At 37.3% G+C, this 26864-nt stretch overlaps 1 protein-coding gene across 9 annotated transcripts in view; it reads right to left on the bottom strand.

Annotated features, from left to right (window-relative positions):
- Positions 1 to 26864, bottom strand: part of QKI (QKI, KH domain containing RNA binding) — a 162139-nt gene that overhangs the window by 108588 nt on the left and 26687 nt on the right. For all 9 annotated transcript variants that reach the window (XM_068152913.1, XM_068152920.1, XM_068152927.1 and 6 more), the window contains exon 2: positions 21140 to 21282. In XM_068152913.1, the coding sequence (XP_068009014.1) occupies positions 21140 to 21282 (143 nt within the window). The remainder of the gene's footprint in view (positions 1 to 21139; positions 21283 to 26864) is intronic.

The raw sequence follows: 26864 nt of genomic DNA, 5'->3' as shown, positions 1-26864 counted from the left end.
ATTTGCTGGGTCCATCTGACATATGCCTTCTAATACTATAAACCAAGCTAAATGAGAGCTACTGCATTTAAGTGATGAGTTATACAGTAAATTAGAAATGTTATGCTGTAAGAAACTTGAATCATTAAATAATACCTTCATCACTTAAACACAAAAGTCAAACCATTATGGTACTGAAGAACAAAACACACAGTATCAACCCTCAGAAAGTAAGGATCTGTCACATTTGCAATTAGGTGCTTTTCTCCTAGATAAATAAACCCAAAGCCTCTAGCAAGTAATTTGAAATACCTCTGAGATTTTACTTCAAATGTGAGAAGTTTAATCCTCAGCATTTAATAAAAGGGTCATCACAGCTGAAAATATTTCAAGTAGTTCAAATTCTCTAAAATCCAAGTTGTCACAAAGAAAATCTTTTATGACTGGTGGGAAAATGGAGAGAATAACATTTATTTTTTCTTAGTTTAGTAAGCTAAGCCAAGCATCGTTTTCAGTGCATATGTAATCCATGAAGATTGGTTCCACCTTTGTTTAGTTCATGGTGTACATGTTTTAAACACAGAGTTTTTAATAATTCTTGGTTCCCAATTCAGTTACCATAATCACTTTTCAGCATCAAAACTAAAGAATAACTCATTTGATTGTGGGGGTAAAACAAGCTTAGTCTAGTTAAAATGTTTAGTAATGTAAAAGGATATTAATGTAGTAGTGTGGTTACTGTAGAACTAATTCTGGTAATATTTTAAGTGCTTTTACGTTACATCATTTTCTTTAGTCTATTGCAACAGTATAGATTCCATGGGATCTCCTGAAAGTACAAAGATCTCCAGAAAGATTGAAATAGTGAATAGTATTTGGGGCAGTGGAAAACACAAATCTCAGTTCCAAGCCTCCATATTATTTAACCTCTTCTAGTAACCTGTAAAATGCCACCAGTACACTGACTACTTAAGTTCAGAATCAAATAGACACATTGTGATATAGTTGCCATCACAGACACATGATGTGACATGTCACACGCAACTGAAATGACAAAATGGGTGGTTATAAACTCCTCAGAAGAAGCAGGACAGGAAGAGACATTGGACATAATCATGTTGACTGTCTGTTATAAACCACCCAGGCAGGACAAAGAGTCAGAAGAAATACTCTGTAAGGAGCTGTGAGACATCTCTATTACTACAGTTTGTTCTCATGGGAGACATCAGCTTACCAGATGACTGCTAAAATACAATGCAGCATAGAGGAAACAACCTAGAAGGTTCCTGGGAGTGTGTGGAAGACAACTTCCTGACACAGGTGGTGACAGAGACAACTAGGGAATGCACCCTACTGGACCTTCTATTTGTGAACAGAGAAGGAAGGACTTGCAGGTGAGATTAAGGCTGGATGCCATCTTGGGCATAGTAATAGTGAAACTGCAGAGTTTACAATTCTTAGGGAAGTAAAAAGGGGGATCAGCAGAACTTCCACCTTGGACTTCAGGAGGACGGACTTTGACCTGTTTCAGAGCCTGCTTGGCAGAGTCTCTTAGAGACAAACCTGAAGGGTGGGGAGGGGAATGGGTGGCTGCACATTCTTCAAGAAGAAAATCTTTAAAACAAAGAAGCTGTCCATCCTAGTGTGCTATAACATGAGCTCGTGGGGAAGATGACTGCCCCAGCTAAAGAGAGAGCTTTGGATGGAACTCAGGAACAAAAGTTCAGTCTATGACCTATGGAAGAAGGGGTAGCTCATTCGGGAACAGGACAAATATTTTGAGAGGCTATATAGGGAGAAAAGTAGAATGGTTAAAGCCTAATTAGAACTCAATCTAGCTAAAACCATTAAAAAAAAAGTTTCTATAAATACATTAACATCTAAAAGACTAAGGAGAATCTCCATCCTTTATTGGATGCAGGGGGGGACACAGTGGTAAAGAATGAGGAAAAGGCTGAGGTACTTAATGCCTTCTTTGCCTCTGTCTTTACTAACAAGACCAATTGTTCATGGAGTACCCAGCCTGTTGAACTGAAGAACAGGTACAGGGAGAAGAATGAAACCCCCACCAAAAAAAAGCCAGTTAGCAACCTGCTGCACCACAATTCAAGGGGGCATTCATCCAAGGGTACTGAGGCAGCTAGCAGAAATACTCAACCAAGCTACTTTCCATCATTTATCAGCAATCCTGGCTCACTGGGGAGGTCCTAGCTGACAGAAGATTGGCAAATGTGACACCCATCTCTAAGAAGGGCTGGAAGGACGATCTGGGAAGCAATAGCTGGGTTGGGAGCGTTGATCTGCTTGAGGATAGGGAGGATCTACAGAGGGATCTGGAGAAGCTGGATACATGGGCTGAGGCCAACTATACGAGATGCAATAGGGTCAAGTGTCAGGTCCTGTGCATTGGTCACAACCCCATGAAATGCTACAGGCTCAGGAAAGAGTGGCTGGAAAACTGCCCATCCAAAGACCTGGGGGTACTGATCAATAGCCAGCTGAATGAGCCACCAGTGTGCTCAGATAGCCAAGAAAAGTAACAGCATCCTGGATTGTATTAGAAATGGTGTGGCCAGCAGGAGAAAGGAAGTGATTGTCCACCACTGGTGAGGTTGCACCTTGAGTACTGGGCTCAATTTTGAACCCCTCTCTTCAAAAAGGACACTAAGGTGCTAGAGTATAACCAAAGAACAGCAACAACACTCAAAGTCTAGAGCACAAATCCTATGAGAAGCAGCTGAGGGAACTGGGGTTATTTAGCCTGGAGGAGACTGAGGGAAGACCCTCTTGCTCCCTACAACTAACAAAAAGAATACTGTAGCGAGGTGGGTGTCAGTCTCTTCTCCCAAGCAACAAGGGACAGGATCTTGGACATTAGGAAAAATTTCTTCATGGAAAGGACTGTCAAAAGCACTGTAACAGGCTGTCCAGGGAAGTGTTGGAGTTAACACCCCTACAGCTGTTTAAAAGAGACGTAAATGTGGTGCTGAGTGACATGGTTTAGTGACAGTGCTACATAAACAATTGGACTCAATGATCTTAAAGGTCTCTTCCAAGAAAAACAGTTCTATGGTGCCTGTTTGACTAAAACTGAGCATATTTACCATTTGTTGCCCAGTTAGTCAACAGTCCTTGAACATACAGAAACTGTATATGGTCCTTTAATAAATGTTAATACAGATAGTTATCTAAGTTTCTAAGTAAAACTTCAGAAATAAGACTGTAAAGAATCTGTGATGAACAGTTACACCCCATTCTCCCTGGGAGAGTAAGTAGCCTTACTCCCTGGACATCAGCAATACATGCTATTGTGATTTCAATGATAGAATACCAGTTTCTTCTACCTTAAGAATTGCTAGCTTATTACTGTTTCTTATTAGTGAAGTTCTCCAACATTAAAACCGATGATATAATAGTAACTTCCAAGGATTTTTTAATACTAAAAATCAGGATACTTTTTAATTTTGATTTTTCTTTTTCACTTAAAATAAGGTGATTCCTGTAACTAATAGAATCATAAGTATTACATTTTCCAAAGGGAAATCCCAAGCCCTACTCAACTGTAACATTCTGTTTGCAAGCACGCATAATCCAGCAACATAACATTATTTAACAAACTAAAAACTGCTTCAAACTGCGTTCTGGAATATGTCAAAACAAACAGCACACCATGTAATTTCAGAAAGAAAACTGAGACTGCTTTAATTTTAATAAATATATAGCTTGCTACAGTATTTTTTTATGAAACACTACTGTACAGTTACATCTGAGACAGCAAGCAGCATTAAAGAAAATAGCCATTTGACCAATTTACTCCATCTAAAGACACCACAATTCTGCAAAGACAGTTTCATTGCTATAGCTGACTTGCCAAGTACCAGATTATTTACATTTGCTTCAGACTAAACAGACTATCAGCAACTGATGATCACTCAAAGCTCAGAATCTTTTTCTGACCATTGCAGTTGTAAACAAGACAAACCAGATTTAGTGATATCACATAGATAAAGACAGTTTTTAGTCAGCAGACTATATCCTACTGCTTAAAATGCTCCTTTTAAAAAAGTGGAATATAAAAATGCATTTGAAAGTATAGCTGGGATTTAGAATGAATTACTAAATCCTTTAAACCCACATTATTCACTTCTAATAACCTCTCTGCTGAAGGCTTTGAGAGCTTATTTAACTGACAAACAGCTTTACAAACCCCAAGCAAATACAATGGATCAGATGCATAAAAAAAGGAAGGGAAAGGAAAAGGCAGGGAGAGAGAGGAAAAATAAACACACCCCCACACACCCCCTCAGGATAGCCTTCCATAATTTCAATAGTGGTAATACAGCTTCATTGATTACAGTTTTTTGGTTTTTTATTTAAATAAAATCCCAGAGTAGATTAAAAATAAAACAAACAATACAACTTCTTTTTCCCAAGTTCTTATCCTGCCTTAAGAGAATCTGAACAAATTACCAAGCACTGAAATACTTGGTGCTCCATTCAGATACTACAATTTTTAATAAAATTTTATCATGACAGCTAGAAACTTTTCTAAATAAAACTTTTTAGCACAGAAATTCTAATGCAGATGACAGAAGAACCTTAGTTAAATTAAACCTAGTTAACTAAAGCTTAGAATAAGTGAAAATTGAACATAGTTTAAATTAGGTAAACATCATTTGTTAACAAATTCTTCAGCTACTTTGGAGATCATTCTACCTAACATCATAACCTACTAGATGTAGAAATTATCACATCTGTTGAGTATTTAGTTTTCTAAAAAAGAACCCAAGAGAAACATTTATGCCAAAATGTTTGCTACTTAGTTTAAAATTAAGTGATTACTAAGGAATTTTACTGTCCAGGATTTAGTATTTCTTCCCCATTTGTCTGTGATAAGTTACACCTCCATCACATAGTTTTGGCATTAGGTAATACAACCTTGAGAGAGAAGCTAGAAAGCAACCCCTTTTTCTTAAAATTAATTATATATGCTGCCATGAAGACCTTTCTGACAATGTCATGTAATTTTAAAACATTACAAAAGTTGCAATGCTTAGGGAAGTCAGATGAATGAACTACAAAAGTTTGAGTGAATGAACATGATTCTTAAATTACTGACTTAGCACAAATCTATAAAAGCTCTGCACTTCTGTATTTTACTGTACAGAATTAAACAGTCCCTTGGGAGAAACAGTAATAACAATCATCACAAAGGTACAATGAGTAAAAGCAATTTTATTAAGTTAGAATTTTCTGATATCTTTGTATCACCTACCACGTAAGTAATATTTGCATTTTTCTAAACCATGTACAGAAATTAAAACAGAGATCCACAAAGTACTGCTATGCTAATTATAAAAGTAACCCTCAGCTCAATGGTATCATGTACTAAACCCAAGATCTTTTCAAATGACTGTGTAACTCCACAATCATAAATCTCTCTATACAGAGGTATATAAAAAAGTAAGTCTGACTAAACACAACACATCAAATTCCCTTACCCATGAAGCTCATACCTCCCTCTCTTACTCAAGGCCTGAAAACTGTATCAGGTGCATTGTCATGCTACATATAGTACACCTATTTTGTACTCTCAGTAGAAAAGATAAATGGATAAAAAGATAATAAATTAATGTAACATCATCTCAAATGGAAAGGAAATCCTTCTGATAAGTACTACTGTAACAAGGAGAAGCTGATTTTATGGTGGCAAAGAAAACCAGCTCTTAACATTAAGAAAAAATGAGACTCATCTATCATTTTTGCAGTATTCTAAAAAGCTGCCACTAAGCTATCAGACTATAAACACTCCAACAAACTTTAAGGAAGGGCCTATACCAGTTCCTCCTAAGAAGAGAAGATTTGAAATTTCCTGATCTCTTCTCAGTGTCAGATTATGCTGCCAAACAAGGAGCTTGCCCACATCTATGCACAGAAAACACTGACATTCACTCAATTGAAAGCTTTCATGCTGGAGACAGTTTCACTCTTTAGCCTACATCTTCCTTCATAGAAAGCCTAGTCCCGCTCCTTTTCTCCCAATAAAACAATAGTGGACTGCCCCTAGCATGCCTCACCAACACAAGACTCCTATTACAGATATGAAAGAGTGGACAGAAAGGCTGTTCATTACTAGTTTACCTGTTGAGGAGATACATGTGAGGTTTTGCTCTTCACTCCTCTTGGACTGAATTGATGGCTATGATTCAGGAAAAGCAATCAAGCCTGGGTTCAAGAGCTAAACCAGTAATTGAGAACAAACCTCTATCAACTAAAAAGCATCAGACAGTATCAAGGAGAATTAACCTTCCAACTAAGAAGCTGGACTCATTTCAGGGTTACATTCTAACAGCCTTTACTGTGCGTAAAAGAACTAGATGTATTTTTAAGTTACATATTAAGTATCGGGTTTTTAACTAATTAAATACTGACTGTTCCAAGCATTATAGTTGATGCATTTTCAAAAGTTAAAATCACATAGGTTGGACACGACGATCTTGAAGGTCTCTTCCAACCTGGTTTATTCTATTCTAATACATCTTTGATAAAGGGAAGGATTAAGATACATAAAGCTTACACTGCTCAAGAACATTCATGCTTTAATCTGTTACAAAAATACTTTCATTTCCTGAATTATCAAACAGCAAGATGCATAATCAAGTATCAAAATACTTCCAGAATCCCATTAAAGAATGCAAAACCAGTAAGAGAATCACTGTAAAAATCACTTAACAAACTGCCTGGATCAAAAATAACTAAGTTCACTTTTTAGACAATGTCCTTTAAATAGCAAATTAGGTATTCATTTATTTTTGCACTGAACAAGCCATCAAAGCATTTAACCTTTCATAATAGTTTTATGTAACTATTAATACAAAATTAAAAAAATTATGATACTAATAAAAGCATTCTTGCACAGTTTGTCCTTCCCAGCTCTACAACCTTCTCTGTCATTAGGGCTGACTGATAAGTCACCAGCTGTTTGGATTTTTTTCTCTCCTCACGCTACAATGCATTCTCTTCCTTTTTAAGGCTACACAAGCAACAAACAGGAGGACTTCAGCCAGCTGCTAGAATGTCACAAACCTATATATTTAGCTCCTATCTCATTTATTGCCATCCCTCAGTGTCAACCATTTCATGTTCCTTTTCCTCCAGTCCACTGACATTCCTCACTGAACTGACAACACTGCAGGCTCGATAAGCAGCCAGGAGGCACACGAACACAAACCAGAGAGACCTTATCAGTATCAGAGACAAAAGCCATGCCTTGTCAAACATTCTCAAGGTTAAAAACCTTCTGGGTTTTGTCTGTCATCCCCTAATTTCTGATCTCACTTTCACTATTTATAAATTGTGGAGTTGTTGATATAAATACTAATTTTAGATCATTAGTGAAGAGGCAGTTTGTTCTTTTAGCATGTTTAATTTGCATTGTTATACCTTCACGTAACAGGACAGAAATCCTCCCATTTGTACTATATTAATTTGCACTATTTGCTTCACTTCTGCTTTCTCAATGCTTTTCATACATAGTACTATAAACTGCACATTAAAGTCACATTTACTTTCTATTTCAGATTATTTTATATATTAACCCTTTTTCCTCATGTCAAAAGATTAAAGAAAATTTTAATAGGATATTTTCAATTCCATTTCAAATAACTATAAAATAATATCCCTCAAAATTAATTTTATGCTACATGTTCTGTTCATGTAAAAACACTAATCTAATTACTGTCATATTTTGGAAATAATTGGATTTTAAATTGCTTAGAATTATCTACGTAAGTGAGAAAGCTGTAAAGATAGACAAATTAACAATTTCATGGTTTTAAAATAGGAATCTCTGTTATCGTGAGGCCCATTTGCAATGATTTAAAGGCCCACAGTACAGTTTGGTAGTTCCCTCTTTAAGTGGTCATAAAAACCTTTAAACAGTAATTGAAAGATTGTTAACAAACTCTTTCAGGCAATCAGATCCCGTGAACAATCTAGTAGTAGACATGCTAAAGTGAGATAGTGAGTAATCTGTTTCATCCTATTCACTAAGATGAGGCTTTCAGTACAGTGACAAGACATCAGTTTCAATAACACCAGATGAGTAAAAATTGTTCAATTCCATGCTCTACTTGGGAATAGTGACACATTTATCTAGAGAATTAACATGTTGTGCTGTGTGTAAATTGGTCTCCAAAACCTAATTCAAGGTTCCAGCAGTGCCCTCTAAGCCTCACAGTTTACATCATTAAACTCATATTCCAGTAACAAAGTATCCTCAGGATATACAGTCCAACAACTAATTTCCATAATAATACCTTTTAATTAGATATGACTACATGTGACATTACCCAAGGCACTTAAAGTTGGCAATTCTGCCATAGACTACTTCCAATTCTCAGTAATTAGAAGTGAGAAAGATATGTTCAAATTTGAGTACCATTGCAAATGGTGATACTGTAAAAATACTTTGTAGAAATGAAAATTCTTACTCTTATTGGACACCATTCCCTTTCAGAAAATACCAGAGAAATACAGTAACTTTTCCTTCCCCCAAAGAGGAAGAGTTAACTGACCAGAAACAGGCTTTGAAGTTATATTTAAGTTTATGCAAAGGAGAGGTGGTCAGTAGCCACACCATTTCATCCTCTTAGTTATTGGAACTTCAGACAAAGTTCTGCACTCCTTTCAAGCAATGTTTTATGCTAAATTCAGTGTTCCAAAAATAAATTAGTGGGAGGAAATGGAGAAGTTGCAAACTCCCAAATCAGAATACCTGAAAGCTGTATTATATTAATAGCAATTACTGTATTTTTCTCCACAATAGCACTCATTTTGACAAATGAAATTGAAAAAGAAAAATCTAAAAAAAGGTAAAGCATCAGACCAAGAAGCAGAGCAGCTAAATCCCTGATAAAGATGTATAATATTACTCTGTGGATAAAGGTGGCCATATTCAAAGGTATGTGGAAGAAAAAAAAAAAAGGAAGGGGGGGTATTTTACAACATTTGTGAAGGGAATGATAAATTAAGATATTTAACCTTCCAAAACAAGCATTCATGTGACTATACTTTTATCACCTAATTTATCTGACTACATTGTAATTTGTATTCACAACCAGTATTAGAGAACTTTTCCTTTGCTCCTTCACTTTTATATACATCCACACATTGGTAACAACTGCATTAAGTCAATTAGGAGTCAATTACTCAAACTCGGTCTAAAACTTCATGCCATAACATGTCATAGAAAGAAATTTTTAACTGCTTCATGAAAATAAAAGCAATCCCCCTCCCAGAAGTTTACAACAAAAACCACTAGGGCTATATAACTGACATGTCACAAGCAAGTGTTAAAGAAAAAAAAAAAAAACCCACACATTAGTAACTGTCAATGTTTACTTGCCATTGTCCAATTAATACTTCTAAATACAAGTGTAATGTTGACCAAATTTAAGTGAAAAAGTAAACAATTCCATTCACCTTCTGAGAAGTGTTCAATATACAAATACAGCTGCCAGAATCAGTAATTTTGCAAAACTGAAGCCTAGAACCACAGGAGAACACATCAGAAATGCAGAAAGTATCTCAAATTATAACCCCTCTAGCATTTCCTTTAGCGCTTTAAGGTCTAAACCTTTCTGTTTGCTTTAGGTGACTTTTGCTAAAAGCTGTTACATAGCCAGCCCTTAACTCTCTACATTATATGTAAAAAGACTAATTAGGCAAAACTGAAAAGTGCCTGAAACACCTCAAACTCCAACTAGTTGGAAGCATTTAAGGGTACAAGTTTCATAACACACAGTACAGAGGTACGTTTTAGCCAGCACCAAAGAGCAGCAGTACTACAGTAGTAGCAGCACCTTTGCATATACATTAATATGGCATGTATTACCCTCAATATTTACAATTATAACACTACTAAAATAGCAGCATATCAACAGTTAATACACTCAGACTTTATTTCTAACTAGCTTCTGCCTTTTACCCAGGGGCTTTTAAGCTAAGGAGATAGACATTACCACATTCAACAAGTCTGTGATGACCACCACAGTCACTGCAGCAAGAGAGGAACTGCCTCATATTTACCATTGTGACCTAGCTTTACTTTAACATGAATGCAAGTGACACTCACTTTAAAAACTAGGTAACCGAATATAGTTGAATGAATTCAAGCTATAAAATTCAAACCATAAGGTTAAACAGTATGAGCCAGAAGTGTAATATGAATGATACATCCGTTCACATCAGAACTTAAGATACATCAATAAGAACACAATTGGTCATTTCCATTAATAACAATAATAAATTTGGAAGGGCAATACAAAGATATCTATTTCATGAACCATTAACACTTCCAGACCACCTCCACTTGGCAAGGAATAAAAATAAACCAAGAAACTGTTGCATATTCAAGAAAACTTTAAATGATAATTCAGTTCAGGAAGGAAACCCTGTATCACTGACAACTGTGAAGCCCTCAATGCCCTTTGGCACTACAGGCCTGTTGAAAGATATAGTAATTCCTTCATTTATAAACTATGTTGCAATATTAATCAAAATATTAATAAAAATATTCATACTCAAAATATTAATAATCAGAATATTAATAATCAGAATACGAATAATAAAAATATTAATATGAAAATTGCCAAAATTTAGCCAATGGTTTGATGTATGGTTAGAATATATTTACAATGGGAATGTACAGTATTTGGGCAACTATAACAATTTAACTGTTTTATGCAAACTGGGAGGAATGTAACAGAAAGAATACCCCAGGAGCAAAACAGCACTCAACCATGGGGTGGGGGGTGGCGGGAGACTCAACAAGAACCATCATGGCAAAGAGGCAGTGAATTAATTACTCACAACTGGTTGTACCCAAGTAGGGAGTGCTGCTGCTGTGTATTAGAAGCTTTTTTTTGGGGCACTCATGCGCCAGGTACAGCAGGTTGCCTGCAGGAATGCCACGTGGTCGTTGATGGCTGGTCTGGCTTCAGCAGATGGTGGGCTGATAACGATGCTATCACAACAGGCACTTGCTTTGTCCTGAGGAAACTGAGGCACAGCACAATCCTGGTTGCAAGGGGAAGCAGGCTTGGCTCCAACTCCTCAGGTCCTGGCTTTTCTCACGGCCTGTGGTGTATAGGCTCATGGCTTTATCCCAGGAGCTGGAACAGGCAACTCGAGGCTATGCAACTCAAAGCAACTTCACACCAGACAAGATCCAAGCAGGTTCAAGCACACAAGGCATGAGCAAGGCTAAGCAAGGCACAGCCTGTATACAAATCTTGCTCAAGATTCAATTGGACAAATAGGGCAACTGCAACCAGCACAGTTACCCAATGAGAAGGGGTTCTGCCAGGCTGTGACCCAAACACATACTCTTATCCCAGATACAGGGTTGTTTACCAGACACACACAGTCCTGTCCCCTTTGTTCCTTTTCCTGCATTACCCTGGCTTTCTGAAGGAAGGAGGGGGAAGAGGGGGACCATGTCTAGATGCCTTAGTGTCTGTCTGGGTTTGTGCTGGGACTATTTGGCCCTACCATGACAAGGTCATAACATTCATAACTAGAATTAACTTGACTCTTTAGGTCAGTATGTTCTGATTATTCATAAAACACATAGCTAAAAAATACTGATCAAGCTCATGTCAGTACTCTAAAGAAATAGAGTCTTTAAAAAAAAAAAATCAAAGTGTTGGGTGGATGAATGCACATTATCAGGACAGGTACATAAGTCTTCCTAGAAGATGGGGGATACTATGCTATATAAGAAACAATAAAATGACTGCAGGTTATAGAGTAAGAAGGAACTGTCTGCTCAACAACTAGCATTTATCTGCAAATACTGAGTATATATGAATTAAAACAATGCACACGTTTCAAAGTACAGCAAATTTCAAAAGGAGTCAGTGTTTTCACAAAATTCAAGTACTTTACACTGCTCTTATAAGGAACATGAATTCTTACAATTGCTAATTAATAATAAGCTATGAAACAAAACTGGGGAGAAAGGAAAGATCTTAACAGAACGTTTACTCCACAAGCCAGTATTTGTGTCCAATCTTCCTCTCAAACATCACAGAAAAAGTTCAAGTGACCAACATCTATGGGACAAATCTAGATAACAACCTTATTCATTTGAGTTATGGATCAAGTTCAAATCAGAAATGAATGCTATAAACGCAAACTTAGAATTTTCTTGACAAGCGTTACACAGTTTAAAATGCATTAAGAGCTCCAAAAACAGAAGAACATAAAACCAGCACATTTAAAAACTAGCCAATGTTCTTTCTTAAAAGGCAACCTTTTTTATTAATATGCATGCCCAAGGCCTGTGGGGAAAGTTATTCTAGTAATAAACAACAATTAGTACAGAGGATGTGTAACCTGATTATTATTTGGGTGTACAACACAAGAGCAATACAAGGGAAATATCAGGTTTATATTTCAACTGGTACTCAAAGCTACTTTTAGTAGCAATTCAGCATGGGGTTTGGTGTGCCTTGTACTGGCAATACATGGAGCAAGCATAATTACTTGCATTTCAGTGTTCTATCTATTAAGTTACAGAATTCATGCTGTCCTCTGACAAGAAAATATTTAATTACTTTTCCAAGGGTAACTCCATAAAAATCTGAGCCTGCAAATAGTAGCATCTAAACTTCAGAGGTGCTAAAAAGGAAGAAATATCTAATATGCCTGCCAAAAGCTACTGACAAACAGATACAGAGGGAGGAAGAAAAAGACAGTAAGGAGAAAAGAAAAAAAAACCACAAAAAATAATAGTATGGTATTGTAATTTCCAGGTAATGTTTCGGGGGAAGGTACAGTACAGCAACCTAATGTTATAGCACTCCTCTCTCAACTTACCAAAGAAAAAGTTTTAAAACCTCTTCAGAGAGAAAGGGATTTTCTCTCTGTATTTCTCATCTCCTTCAACCACTGTACTTCTCAACTACAAACTCTGTCCTTCAGTATTCAACTTGAGCTCTCTGAACAGGGAAGATCTGCTCTTGACTTTGAGTGTGTCTACTAGAGATTCTAATTCCTAAGCAGTGATTTATAAAACTGTATTTTGAACATAGCTCTACCTTGCTTAAGTATGCTTAGCCCTTACTGATCTATCTCCATGTTTACTACAGTCCACAATTTCAGTTGAAGTACACAGGATGTTGATTTGTTAAAAGCTACCAACATGTTCAGGAGGTGTACTCAAGTCTACCTGACCTATTCACAGCAGGAAGCAAAAGTGTCATTCCAAGGCAGCTCCTCCTCCCTGTGTAAAGCCCAAAACAACAATAAAAGAACAATGAAAAACAAAATTAGCATTCCTCGAATCTCTCTGCCCCAGAATTGACCTTGCATGACTTCCATTTAAACACAACTCTCTGGTACTTAGTCTTGCAAGAGCTACTACACAAAGTTGAAGTTCTGAGGGAAAGCAGTTCAGCAAAAGGAAGCATAGACAAAATGACACAACAGAGCTATAGTTAGTTCACAATTAACTGAAACCATGCACCCAAGTATTACTGTAGTCACACAGAACACATCCAGTTGGAAGAGACCTCTAAGATCATCCAGTCCAACCCTTTATCAGGCACTCAAAGGTCAACACTAAACCGTATCCCTAAGTACCAGGTCCATATGCTGCTTAAAGACCTCCAGGGACAGTGATTGCACCACTAAAGAAATCTACATAACAAAGTGCAAAACTCTAGAGCAAAAAAGAGTATTAAGAGGACAGCTCTAGTCAAATAGATTGGCCACTAAACTCTGCAGAGACAGTTACAATTGAGAGATTAGCCACAATGAAAGGTGCCATACAAGCAAAACCAAGTATGACAGATGTTTACTTGGACACATCCTTTGCAACCTCTAGCTTTGTAGCTCCCAATATTAACAACTTTTAGCAAAACCAATTTATTCCTCACTAAAACTTCAGTGATTTTATTCACAAAAACTAAAGGCATCTACAAACTGTTTTGACTGATTTTCCAGCCTACCATCCTTCTTCAGTACTTGGCTTACACACACATACACTCCTCTTCATCCACTGTGCACAGAAGGTTTGTCTAGCACTAGCTGTTAATGTCAGAATAGAGGACTCCTACGCTTGTGAACTGAATCCATCTAGTGAGTAAACAAGAAAAACAATCCACTACTTTCTGCCACAAGTGACATATACGCTGAATATCATTAAAAGTTTAATCCTGTGATGTTTATTTGAAGAAGGTATTGGTACAAGCATCATGAACTCTGATCCTAATAAGCAACTTCAACTTGTGTGTCAGTACTAGATGCAACTCGTTTCTCCTAAACCTGTGATTTTGAAAATATTAAGGGAAATCTTGTCCTTAGGCAAAGGAAGTACCATTTACTTAGTATTTACTTGTCTTAGCACCATCCTGCCTTCCTTTTAGTTTATTCACACAGACAGTATGTACCAATAGTTGAAGAGCAAAATTTTACATTAAGAATGAAACAGAAGTAAGAATAGTATCAGATAAATGACTAGGCACTTAACTTAAATGCACTCAATGCTTAAAGAGTTAAATGCAGAAGTAGTAATTCCTGCAGCCAGGTGGGGGTTGGTCTCTCCTCCCAGGCAACCAGCATGGGAACAAGAGGACACAGTCTCAAGCTGCACCAGGGGAGGTTTAGGCTGGATGTCAGGAAGAAGTTCTTCACAGAAGGAGTGATTGGCCATTGGAATGGGCTGCCCAGGGAGGTGGTGAAATCCCCATCACTGGAGGTGTTTAGGAAGAGACTGGATGGGGCACTTGGTGCCATGGTTTAGTTGACTAGATAGTGTTGGGTGACAGATTGGACTCTATCTCAAAGGTCTTTTCCAACCTGGCTAATTCTATTTTAGGAAGAAGATAAGGACCAAGTTAACTAGTACTGCTACGCTGATGCTGTACCTGTACAGCTACCACAAAAGTCTAAAGGACAGGAGTTATATTTCTAACATGTTCTAGGCTGTCTACTATCCTTTTGTGACCAAGAACAAACAAACTCTTGATATTTTAACAGGCTTATTTCTGAATAAAACTGTTACAATATATGTCATCTTTTGCAAGGTGCACCTAAAAAACCAAACTACTGAGTGTGAGCCAGGGATCAAAAGAAATTGATCTTACAGAAGGTGAATTAGATGTTCAACAACAGAATATCCAGTAAGTCGTTAGTCACCAAGGGTAAAAAATTCTTCCTACACTTGATCTATGTGCAGGTGGTCAAGAAGGCCAATACTATTCTGGTCCATACCACAAGCAGTGTGGCTAGCAGGGGGCAGAGAAGTGATCTTACTCCAGAACTTGGCACTGGTGAGGCTGCACCTTTGTGGCAGTTTAGACTGGATGCCCTCAAAACTGATGCCACAGAGTTACATCTCCAGAGTCCAGAGTGTCCAGCCCAGTAGGTGGGCGCAGGAAATAGTGTATTTCTATCCATAAATCCTCCACATTATAAATCTCATTGCAAAGTCACTGTCTTTGTCTTTCTTCCCTCTCTGCTCCTGTGGAAGATGCTTCCCTATGGGGTAAACGGTGGGGGAGTATCTCAGGGCTCTTTGGCCTGTTTAGGCCTAATGCCAGGATAAGAAAGGGGGAGGGTGGGGGTGGCAATATCAGGCCTGGCCAGCCTGCAGCCAGCCTAGCAGTAGGGGGAAAGAGTGAACCCTGGGGGTTTTGAGTGTACCCTCAGTGGGGAGAAGGGAAGTGTAGGGCTTTTGGGCGTGGTGTAAGGGAACTCTGTATGCTTTGGGATATGCTCACCACTATGCTTTTTAGTTTTTGTAGAATATTAATTGCTTTTCCACTTAAACTTTCCATGACTATCTAATCCATTTGTGCGAGCATCATTCTTTTGCTCCTTTTGGGGCAATAGAGCATCTGTCCCACTCTAAACTAGGACAGCCTTGAATACTGTGTCGAGTTTTGGGCCCCCCAGTAGAAGACAGACTAAATTGCTGGAGCACCTCCAGAAAAGGGCAATGAAGCTGGTGAAGGGCCTGAAGAACAGGTCTTAGGACAGGCATCAGAGGGAACTGGGATTGTTGAGTCTGCAGAAACAAGTGCTGAGCTGAGACCTTATTGCTCTATACAGCTACCTGAAAGGATGCTGTAGTGAGGTGAGGGTTGGTCTCTTTTCCCCAGTATCAAGTGATAGAATGAAAGGAAATGCCCTCAAGTTGCACCAGGGAAATTTTAGATTGGATGTTAGGAAATATTCCTTCACTGCAAGAGTGGTCAGGTACTGAAATATGCTGCCCAGAGTCACTGTCCCTGGAGGAGTACAAAAAAAATGTAGGCATAGCACTTCAGGACATGGTTTAATGACCACAGTGGCGTTAGGTCAATGGGCAGACTCAACCATCTTAGAGGTATTTTCTAATTGAAACAATTCTATGATTGTATGAAATACTAACATATGGCTCTGTTTCATTAGCATCTCAACAAAGGGAACCTTTCTCAATTAATCCATTCCCTTACCATTTGCAACCACAGAACATACAGCCTCTCAAAGTTCAAAGTCAAAAATAACTTTCTTGTTCCCTCCACTTACACTAAAACATTTTTCCAAATATTTCATTCAGACTGGGAATTAGCAATCAAACTATTTGAGTTCTTTCATATACATTTGTACTTGTATCAGTAGTTGACCCTCTTGCTAAAATTTATTTTAGCCTTGCTGTTACTCTGTATCCAAGTTTATTTACAGAGATCTGTTATATTCTCTCTTTCCTTCCTACTGCAAGGGTAATCAAGGCCAGATCTTTCAGCCTCTTTCCCTGTTTACCACTAGGGAATGAGAAGCTTAAATAAAAGAATCAGAACAATAAATAAAGGAAGATATTATCATTTTTCTAATCCATATTAGGGATGCTATTAAACTCTGATATAACCACACTGGAAAAGGATTTAAATGTTTTGTCAGAAAGTTCCCCATAGTAAAACGAATCCCTGGGTTCATCATTCTGTTGTACTAATTAAACAGTTTCAAGTAAAATGGTCAGAAAGTATGCACAAGCAGTTTATCACTGCTGGCCTCTGAGCTTCAGTTTACTCGAAGGACATGCTGCTTTAGATGCGATAATTACTTGAGTTCTTACATTTTTACTGAAGAGGCACAGATGAGTTCCAGCACAGAATTTCACATTAATCAGAGTTAACAGGGTACTTATTATTAATAAAGCCATGATTATAATAGAAAACCATTTATTCAGTCCAACATTTGCAGGTACTAATTCCATAAACTGTTTAAATTGGTATCAGACAGAGTTTAGGCTCAGCTCTTTAGGGAAATTCAAGAAAATTAATCATTTATCTGAAGCATAAGAAGTGCTGAAGACTATTAACTATTCACCCACAAACAACAGTATATCCTCCATTCTTCTGCTTTGTAAGAGCTCAATAATTTTCCTGCCATCTTTTCTTCTTACTGGTTTTAACTATAATGGAAGATATTTATCCATGAGTTGGAAATGCCTTCAAACTGTAACACCGAAGACTTAAATGAGAATAGGAAGATTTAACTGTAGAAAGAACACATTTTTAACTGAAAGGTAAATCACAGTTCTTCTGGGTACCTTCTGCACAACTTCTCAGGTTTATGGGAGCACATACATGATTCAGAAAAGCTCAACTGCTCAAATTTCAGTTTTAAAACAGAAACTTCTGTAAAGAAAAAACACCTTCCAAGGGTGCTAGAAGAAAAGAACATACACAAATATGTATCACTGCATTACTGTAGCTGGCAACGGAAAAATCGTGAGCCAGAAAGCAGACCACCCCAACAGTTACGCCATTTATCAGATGGCAACTACATAACGGCAATGCAACATACAAAATATGTTGTTTTTCAGCAAAATTTCTGCTATCTTCCACTTAGTACAGAAATAGAAATGCAGGTGCTACACAGCCAGCATTTAAAAACTGCAGGCTGTTTCAGGCAAACAGTTTTTTTGAGAAGTTGAACCTTGGGAGACCTGTGTATGTGGTCTACCTGGACAGATGGGCAGAGTCAAATGGGATGGCATTCAACAAATCCAAGTGACGGGTGCTGCACTTTGGCCACAGCAACCCCATGCAGCACTACAGGCTAGGGTCGGAGTGGCTGGAGAGCTGCCAAACAGAAAGGGACCAGGGGGTGCTGATTGACAGCTGCCTGAACATGAGCCAGCAGTGTGTCAAGGCAGCCCAAGAAGGCCAATGGGCATCCTGACCTGCATCAAGAACAGTGTGGCAAGCAGAAGCAGGGAAGTCATTGCACCCCTGTACTCAGGACTGGTTAGGCCACACCTTGAGTCCTGTGTCCAGTTCTGGGCCCCTCAATTTAAGAAGGACATTGAGACACTTGAACATGTCCAGAGAAGGGCAACAAGGCTGGTGAGAGGCCTTGAGCACATGCCCTATGAGAAGAGGCTGAGGGAGCTGGGGCTGCTTAGCCTGGAGAAGAGGAGGCTCAGGGGTGACCTCATTGCTCTCTACAGCTACCTGAAAGGTGGTTGTAGCCAGGAAGGGGTTGGTCTCTTCACTCTAGCAACCAGCACCAGAACAAGAGTACACATTCTCAGGCTGCACCAGGGGAAGTTTAGGCTCGAGGTGAGGTGAGGAGGAATTTCTTCACAGAGAGAGTCATTCGTCATTGGAATGGGCTGCCTAGGGAGGTGGTGGAGTCACCATCCCTGGAGGTGTTCAAGAGGGGATTGGACATGGCACTTGGTGCCATGGTCTAGTCATGAGGTCCCAGGCAACAGATTGGACTCGATCTTTGAGGTCTCTTCCAACCTTGGTGATACTATGTAACTATGGTCTTAGAATAAAAATTAATGTAAAAATACTCAATATGCACTCACAAAAAAAAAATATATGAATAGACTTCAGGGGATTTTACATATTTGTTTAAGGTTTGTAATTCCATCATTGTTTCCTCTGTGTAGGTACTCAACAGGTAAACAGTAATGTCAAGTTGACATCAGCAATGAAAATTTATTGTTTCATCTTTTATATGTACATATCTTTATATATGTTTGCGTAAACTTATGGCAAACCATTGTTTTTATGTCTCAATTTGTGAATCCATGCACAAAATAACATCATAGTACTAATCAGTATTCACTATAACTGCTCCATATGGTTGAAATTGTTAAAGATATTTACCAGGATAAGTTTATTACAAGGTTATAAAAGATTGATTTTTTAAAAACTATTTGCTTAAAACCCTACTAAATCTACATCAGAAAACAGTCTGTAGTCACTCTTTCCTGAATAACTCTGAAGTTTATCTATCCTTATGTCTGTGAGGTGCACAAGATTGTAAGTAGTAAGAGAACAACAGCAATAGAAAGAATTAACTGGATTTATCTGACAAACTCATTCATACTCTCCACAGCCTGCCTTCCCTGTACTCAGTAATAATTAAACCAATTGCTAGATATAAGAAGTTTCAAGTAACACTTATTATAATAAAATTATCTTTACAGGTGAAATTAATTTTTGTAAGTGAATATTATGAGTGGGTTTTTTTTTTAAGATAAATTGGAATCAGTGTACCTTCTGAATGCTGTACTAGCCTGAATGCAAAGCAGTTACATAATTTCTGAATTGCAGAAAGGTCTTAGTAAGAGCCTACAATACAAACCCACAGGTTTTTTTTTGGTAATTAGCAGTATATTCTAGTTGCTTAACCAATTACTGAGGCTGTGCAAATCCCATTCTGAGTAGCTGGGAACAAATACAGACATCAGACAGGTAAGAGCACAGATAATGTGTTTGTCTTCCTAATGAAGGCTGAATTACCAAGCACCACTGTCATAGTAGAAGCTCTAGCTTTTGTAGCAAACATCTCACACGAAAGAGCTACCCTTTTATTCCAGGTCACAGGTATAAAAATCACAAGTCTCTCCAACTTCTGAATTTCTAAGAGTTTATTAAAATTAGTGACAACTTCATGGGCACCGTATTTGTTGGGAGGATATGAATGCATGCACACTTGTGTACACACGTCCATACAAATGTGCCTGTGTATTACTTAAAAGACAAACCAAAAGGAAAGGAAGAGAAGTGTTACTGCTAATGCAAACTCTTTGAACACTTTTCCCAGTACAGGTATTTTAACCCAAAGCAACAAACCTTTGTAAAAATTGGAAAGGGACAAGAGACATTTATCTACATATTCTGTTCTGAAAAATGACTTGCGCTTAATTTTCTTAATGGAGTTGATATGACGAAGTTCTATTATATAGCCTGTATGTTCTAAGTGGTTTTAAACTAATAAAGCTCAATTAGGATAGATTAATCTGATTAATTATGCAAAGAAGACAAAAAATACATGCATATACTTTAATTTTTTTATATTCTCTACTTCTTTCCATTTTATACCACTTCAACATGGAAACGCTTCACTTGGACCCTGCAATCTTCTCCTGCAACAGGACCTCTAAATTCTATTAGGGAAAAAGTAACAGAATTTCTTATTTTGTCAGTTATCAATTAAAATGGTTATGGTGGATTTTGATAGGACTGTTTTACTCTGAGTCGTTTTAGGAAGTCATTCAGATCACCGGAGTTCAAAATAGTTTAGTTAAATAAAACAATTCTCCCTCAAATTTGGTGCACAATAGAATACTAGAACATGACATTGGCATGCAAACAAGGAGATTTGCTTAAGTGGGGGAAAAGGGCAAACCACAACCAAAACAAGCAACAAACCAACCTCAAGATAAAGACACTTCTACGTGCAACAGAACTGTTTACAGATGTATGGGACAAACAGTAATTGTAATTGAGATTAAGTAGCCTCCAAAAGGTCTGCAAAGAGACATACTAAGGGGGGGTGGGGGGAACTGCCCCAATAGCTAATTCCCTCATAAAAGTCAATACACATTGTGTCAGCACTGGCAGTACCAAAAGAACAAGATAATTTAAAGCTTTGTCTATGGCTTTATAATACATACAATGTTCTTCCAATCACACTCAGTAAAATCAAAAGACCAAATGGAGTGCACTTTAATTCCCCATAAGAGGTATCTTATCAAAAGCCACTCAATGTGATCCAAGGGTAGCATCACATGAAATCTACACTTAAAGACAAGCACAAGGATCAAAAAAAAAAAATAAATTAGGGACTAAAAAGATATACTTACATCTGGATATTCTTTTACAGGCACATATAGTTTCTCTTGTAACTGTACAATAGGTCCCACAGCATCTGGTAACTCTGCACTTCTCTTCTCCGTACTACCATTTAATGTGTCGTTATACATGTCTTTCCGTACTCTGCTAATTTCTGTAGGGGGAAAAACGTATATTAGGTATTAAATACAGTAACAGATTATAATCCATCGTGACAGTCTTCTCTTTCTAATCCTCCCAAATCACAGTGTAATTTTCTACCTCTTCATCTGCATCACAGCAACTTCAAAGAAAAATCTTCCCTGGTTTTGTTTCAGGTTACTGTCTCTGATTTGATTAGTTTGGGGTAGGGGTTTTGTGTGTGTGTAGGGTTTTTTATTTGGGGGTTGCTATTGATGCTGCTGTCTTTTGTTTTCCTGTTAGTCTGGGGGAAAGGGTTGCTTGGTTTGGGATGTTTTTTGTGTTATGGTTGCTGTTGATACTTGCTGGTGGTGGACTTTGTCGGGGTATTCTGTTGAGTTTTGTTTATTAAATTGCAGCACTCAAATGTTTTCTTAACATCTGCAAATTTGCTGCCTAGTCATCCTGTTTATGGAATTCCACTACTTCAGTAAAAATTATGTGTGGCTCCTTAGAATACCAATAAAGATTGATCATATCACTCAAAAGGTATATAAAACAAGTCTTATGTATTTTTATTAATATCTAGAAAGCAAAAACCTGTACATTAAAAAACCAAAACCACCCCAACCAAAAATGCAGTTAGACAGTATTATTTGCCAGTTAGGAAATTAAATCCAGCATCTGGAAATAGAATGGTGCATCTTTCAGCAAAGAGAAATATGACAACTTAAGGGTGTGGTTACTCAGCCCACAGCAGGACAACAAACTAATTACTGTTCTACTGGCTAACCCCAGTGAAATAATGAAAACAATGAATACTTGAGCAAACTCTATACACACCCAAAAGTTCTACTGCTCCATTGCAAAGTAATGAAAAACTCCTCACCACCAACAAGGAATGTCACGAGCGGACTTACAAGCACTGCTTCTACCAATTATGCCTTGAGGTATTTACTTGCAAGATGCAGTTGAGTAGTTATAAAAAAGGTATTTAAAAATGGATCATTTGATTCACGTTCAGGTTGGTTTCTCTAAATCATAACAATCCAAGAACACCAAGTTTTCTCCTATTTAACAATTAAATGTACTTCAGTGGGGTTATATTTCACATTTAGAACTGTTAAACTGATATTTAAATTGCTGCTATAAGAATTAAAGACTCCACATTTCATAGCCTACAATATACAAACTAGATAAAAACTTCTCAGTGAGTTTATCCCAATGACAATAAAGAATTACTTTAAATGAATGCACTAAAGTTCCAACCTGAAAACTAACATTTAAACAGGCATTGTACTCATTGCTCCCTATGATAGTGTGGACTGTAAATCAAAACCAGGGATCAACAATTCCAGTCTTTTACTCAGTATTGTAAAAATTGGTTTCAAAATCTTCATAATCAAAATTAAATTGAAAAGAACAATGTTTTCATCTGTCCACAGGAAACAAGAGAAACGAAGTCACTTGTAATTTTAGCAGAAGACAAGAGAAGTTTAACTGGTTTCATAATCAATTTATTTCCTTGAAAATTATTTATAGCTGAGATTTCACCACTTAAAATCTAGGGAGGAGAGAGAGAGTGTCAGAAATGACAAATACATGAAACAGCCGGTCTAATTTTCAACCAAGTCTGAATGAATCCTATCAAACAAATCCTATCTGCACAGTCAATAACAAGTTTCTCCACTGGAAACTGACATACTCAATAGTGTATATTACATAATGATTTTGGGGTTAACAGTTGTTTAGCAGGGAGAACCTGAATTTCATCATCATATAATCACAGCTCAAAGAAAAAATCCACAGCTGCTTCTACACTGACAATTCTGGCTAAGGCACAGAATCTGCAGAACTACAAGCAGTTATTTATACCGGCTTCAACATAGAAAGAAATTCTTTAACACATCTCTTTGAACAAATATTATTATCTTTTGGCAGACTTTGTTTCCTTTTCATTCTCTTCAGATTTTCCATTAACTTACACGACACTGAAACAAGCTAGGCACCCTGCAGTATTAGTGAACTGAAAGTAGCAACATAGCCATTTTTGTATTTGGCAGCTACAGAGTTAGTAGCACTGAAAATTTAATTTTAAATTGTCTATTTTATGTAGAATATACTAACATAATATATTCCTCTTTTCACAGGCAAGTAACAACATCTAATCTTTCCCTTGCAAATACTCTTACCCCACGCTCATGACATTACAGAGTCAATCAGAAAAGATTCTGATTTCAGGGCTACCACTGAATTCTGGCTTGTCTGAGACAGAAGTTTTCCATCATGTTTCCAATGTTACACAAAAAGAAGACACCTACCTACTCAAGATTTTCCACACTACTACAGGACCAGAAACTTGAAATTTGGGGTTGGTTTGGGGGTTTTTTGCATATGTAGGTTTATTTATTTCTCTCTACATTTGACAAACATGAAGACAAGATAGTCAGGCTACATTAACTCAGCACTATCATCAATTCCAATGCTACTTTCTCTTTCCCTTCTTGGCAATTTTAATAGCTTTGTCTTATGTACTTTCCCTAAGGCCTCAGAATACACACTCAAACCACAGGTGAAATAAGCACGTATTACCAGTTTTTCTTCAACTGCTGATCAACTCTCCAAACTACCCTTCTGTATAATATACTGTCTGGGACTTTTTCCACTTATTTTGCATTTGGTGGCAGAACTGAAGGACTACTGCTTAAAATTGCAAAACAATTAGATCAAGTCTCCAGTTCACTCATTCTCCCTCACTTTTATTGGAAGAGCACAATCCATCTTCCTTCCCAGGCATTATCCCACATACACAACTCCTGAAGTTACATATCTGCTTAATATGCATTTCAGGTTTTTCCAAATTCTGATCAATCTTTTTTATACATATTCAAGATTTACTTTTTTGTGACTAAACAGCAGTTTTCTGATACCTACCTTGTTTAATCACATTTCTTGTGTGCCTACAAGAGTCCATACAAAAGTACTCTATTTTGAACACAAATTTTCCTTTTAACATCTCTATTAAAGCAAATTCAACCTACCACACACTAGTGTCTTGCAACTTTGCCATCAACTTTAAGAAGTTACAGATACAGAGCTATCTGCTACTCTATTTCCAGCACACCACTTAGCTGCAGAAAGATTCCAGAGGGCATCACCAGCACGTTAGAAAAGCTAAAAGCTCTACTCTCCTTTTACCTCTGGCAAGCATCCATTTTATTCTGTTCTGAAATACTTTAAAATCTGAGGGCAGGAGTAGTACAAAGGTAAGAAGGTCATCTCCTCATATCATGCCTTTTTACTATTGACTCCACCTATCATTAAAAATAAGAGGAACTTAAATCTAAATAAAAGGCTGTTTACTTATTTCACATAATTTCTTACACACTACCAAGCAGATGTTTCCCCTCTCAAAAGCTTCTGTGACACCTCTATCATGAAATCACACTTCAATGAAGTCCATTTGCAAGGCTTCAGTTCCCCCAAATTTACAATTTCTTTCAAATTCTTCTATCTTGGTATCTCACAGGAAACCAACCAATATAAAGATAAGGAAAGCTTTACTTTCAAAGCAAACATATAAATCCATTTATAGCTACTTTACCTCTATCTTAATACCGCAGGTGTAATTATGTTGTACAACACTCCAGGGATTTGAAACAGAGTTAGTAAGAAGAGGTACTTAATTGTAATAGTAGATATGACCACAGAAAATTACAGCAGGTTCACCATACCTCTAAAACCTGTGAGCTCTGGAAATGTATTAAGAGGCCTCCCACTGAAAAGGTTGAAGTACCCATCTCTATTGTAGGCAGAAGCAGACACTCGTATGTAGAATTTAAAAATCCAGATTATTCCCCTTTAACAGTACTCTGCTCTGTGTGTTTTAAGTAGTGAGTTTTGCTGTAAATGACATATTTGTACTGCTCACAGCAGAGCAGTGAAGGAATAGAGTGGAGAAAAAGGAAGCAAACTGGTTTCAGTATAACTATTTTGTTCCATCTTAATACGGCACGACAATCACCTGTAGTGGCAATGATATACACTCTGCTCCATGAGAATAGTTTCCTTCCTCCTTCCCTGAAGTCTACACCACTAACAATCTTCTGTTTCCTTTTTCTACAGATGGTATTTTTTCAATCCTTACACAACTTTGAGATACAATGAGGCAGGACACTGTTTATACTCAACGTATCTGCTTCCAGAGATGTACTTTATTTCTTCATGACACTTCAAGTGTCCATCCATCTTGAGCACATGAAGGAGTGTGTTCAGATGAATGTTTGCCATCACAGAAAAAAAGAAAAATAAAATATCAGGAAGTTACTGGGTTTCAGTTGTCAATTGTATTCCCTTAGGGGAGGTAAGACTTCTCACATGTTTAAGATTTTTGGTCACAACCTTAAATGGGTTTACATTTTCAAATGCATTCCTCATTGCATTTTAAACTAGAACTAAGAATTTGACAAACAAACAAATCTTCTAACACCAACTATTTACTCCACTTTAACTGAAACCATTTAAACACAGCTAAAGCGATGCCAGACTCAGCCCAAGTGTAAAATGTTAAGCCATCAGTGCACATGCGATCTAATTATTTAACCAGAAGAGCATTATCTACCATTCCTGATTTCTACTATACACAGCAAATAGGAGTGGAACAAGCCAAAAGCCACAATAAGCAAGAGATTCGGAAAAAAAATCACAACACTAACCATCTTACAACACTAAACAGCACGCTTCTGCGCTGTTAGCAAAGCAACACACTCAAGATTCTCAATCACAAGTCAGTTTCCTCATTAAAAAAAAAAAAAAGTATAACCAAATTTTTTCAAGGTACACATTGAAGAGGTATAGTAAGAAAATGTTGATATGGCTAAAAAACTATACAGTACTTAACTGCAGTGATGCACAGAACATTCATTTTAGGTTTTCTAATTTGCAGAAATCAGTGTATGCCCAAGTACCAGTAACAACAAGTTTTTGAACGTACAATATTAGTTTTATTTATTTTGACAGGAAAAGTTAATTCTTACAAAAAGTTTGTTTCTTACAGACTGTGTCTCTGAAAACAAGTGTAAGTAATGCCTTAAGTCTTTCCACAATAATTTGTGAAAAGTCAAAACTCACTAAGACCACTGAAATTCAGGAGAGCAGCATGCATTTACCTAATGAAGCTGTTGGGAAAAACTACTGGAGTCCCATCTTGTTGCTACTACAACAAAGTTTAAAGTGTTGGAGGTTTCATGTGAAAGAAATAAAATACATGCAAAGACAATTTCACAAAGTAAATTGCTGCTGGATCATCAGTTTGGGAAATTAAGAGGTACTTTTCAACAACAACACACACTCGGCCCCAATTCTTTTGGAATCAGATAGGTCCCCCCAAACTAGTAAATGAAGGTTACAAGCATTCTAACATCCAAATATACAATTACCACTTTAGAGGATCCAAATCCAGAGAATATGGACCCAAGGTTTATCCAGGTAGACAATCCATTCCATGTTCCATTAAAGCATACCCATCAATGAGATCTGCAACCAGTCATTTGCTCTAATTTGGTGTTTTCAGTACCCAATATTGTAAACAAAACCAAAACCAACAAAAAATTGAAA

This window comes from Melanerpes formicivorus, unplaced genomic scaffold (genome assembly GCF_026170545.1).
Source record: "Melanerpes formicivorus ecotype bairdi unplaced genomic scaffold, bMelFor1.0.p_v2 SCAF_2, whole genome shotgun sequence".
Taxonomy (NCBI): domain Eukaryota; kingdom Metazoa; phylum Chordata; class Aves; order Piciformes; family Picidae; genus Melanerpes; species Melanerpes formicivorus.
Note: the sequence above shows the minus strand (reverse complement) of the source record. Positions and strands in the feature narration are given on the sequence as shown.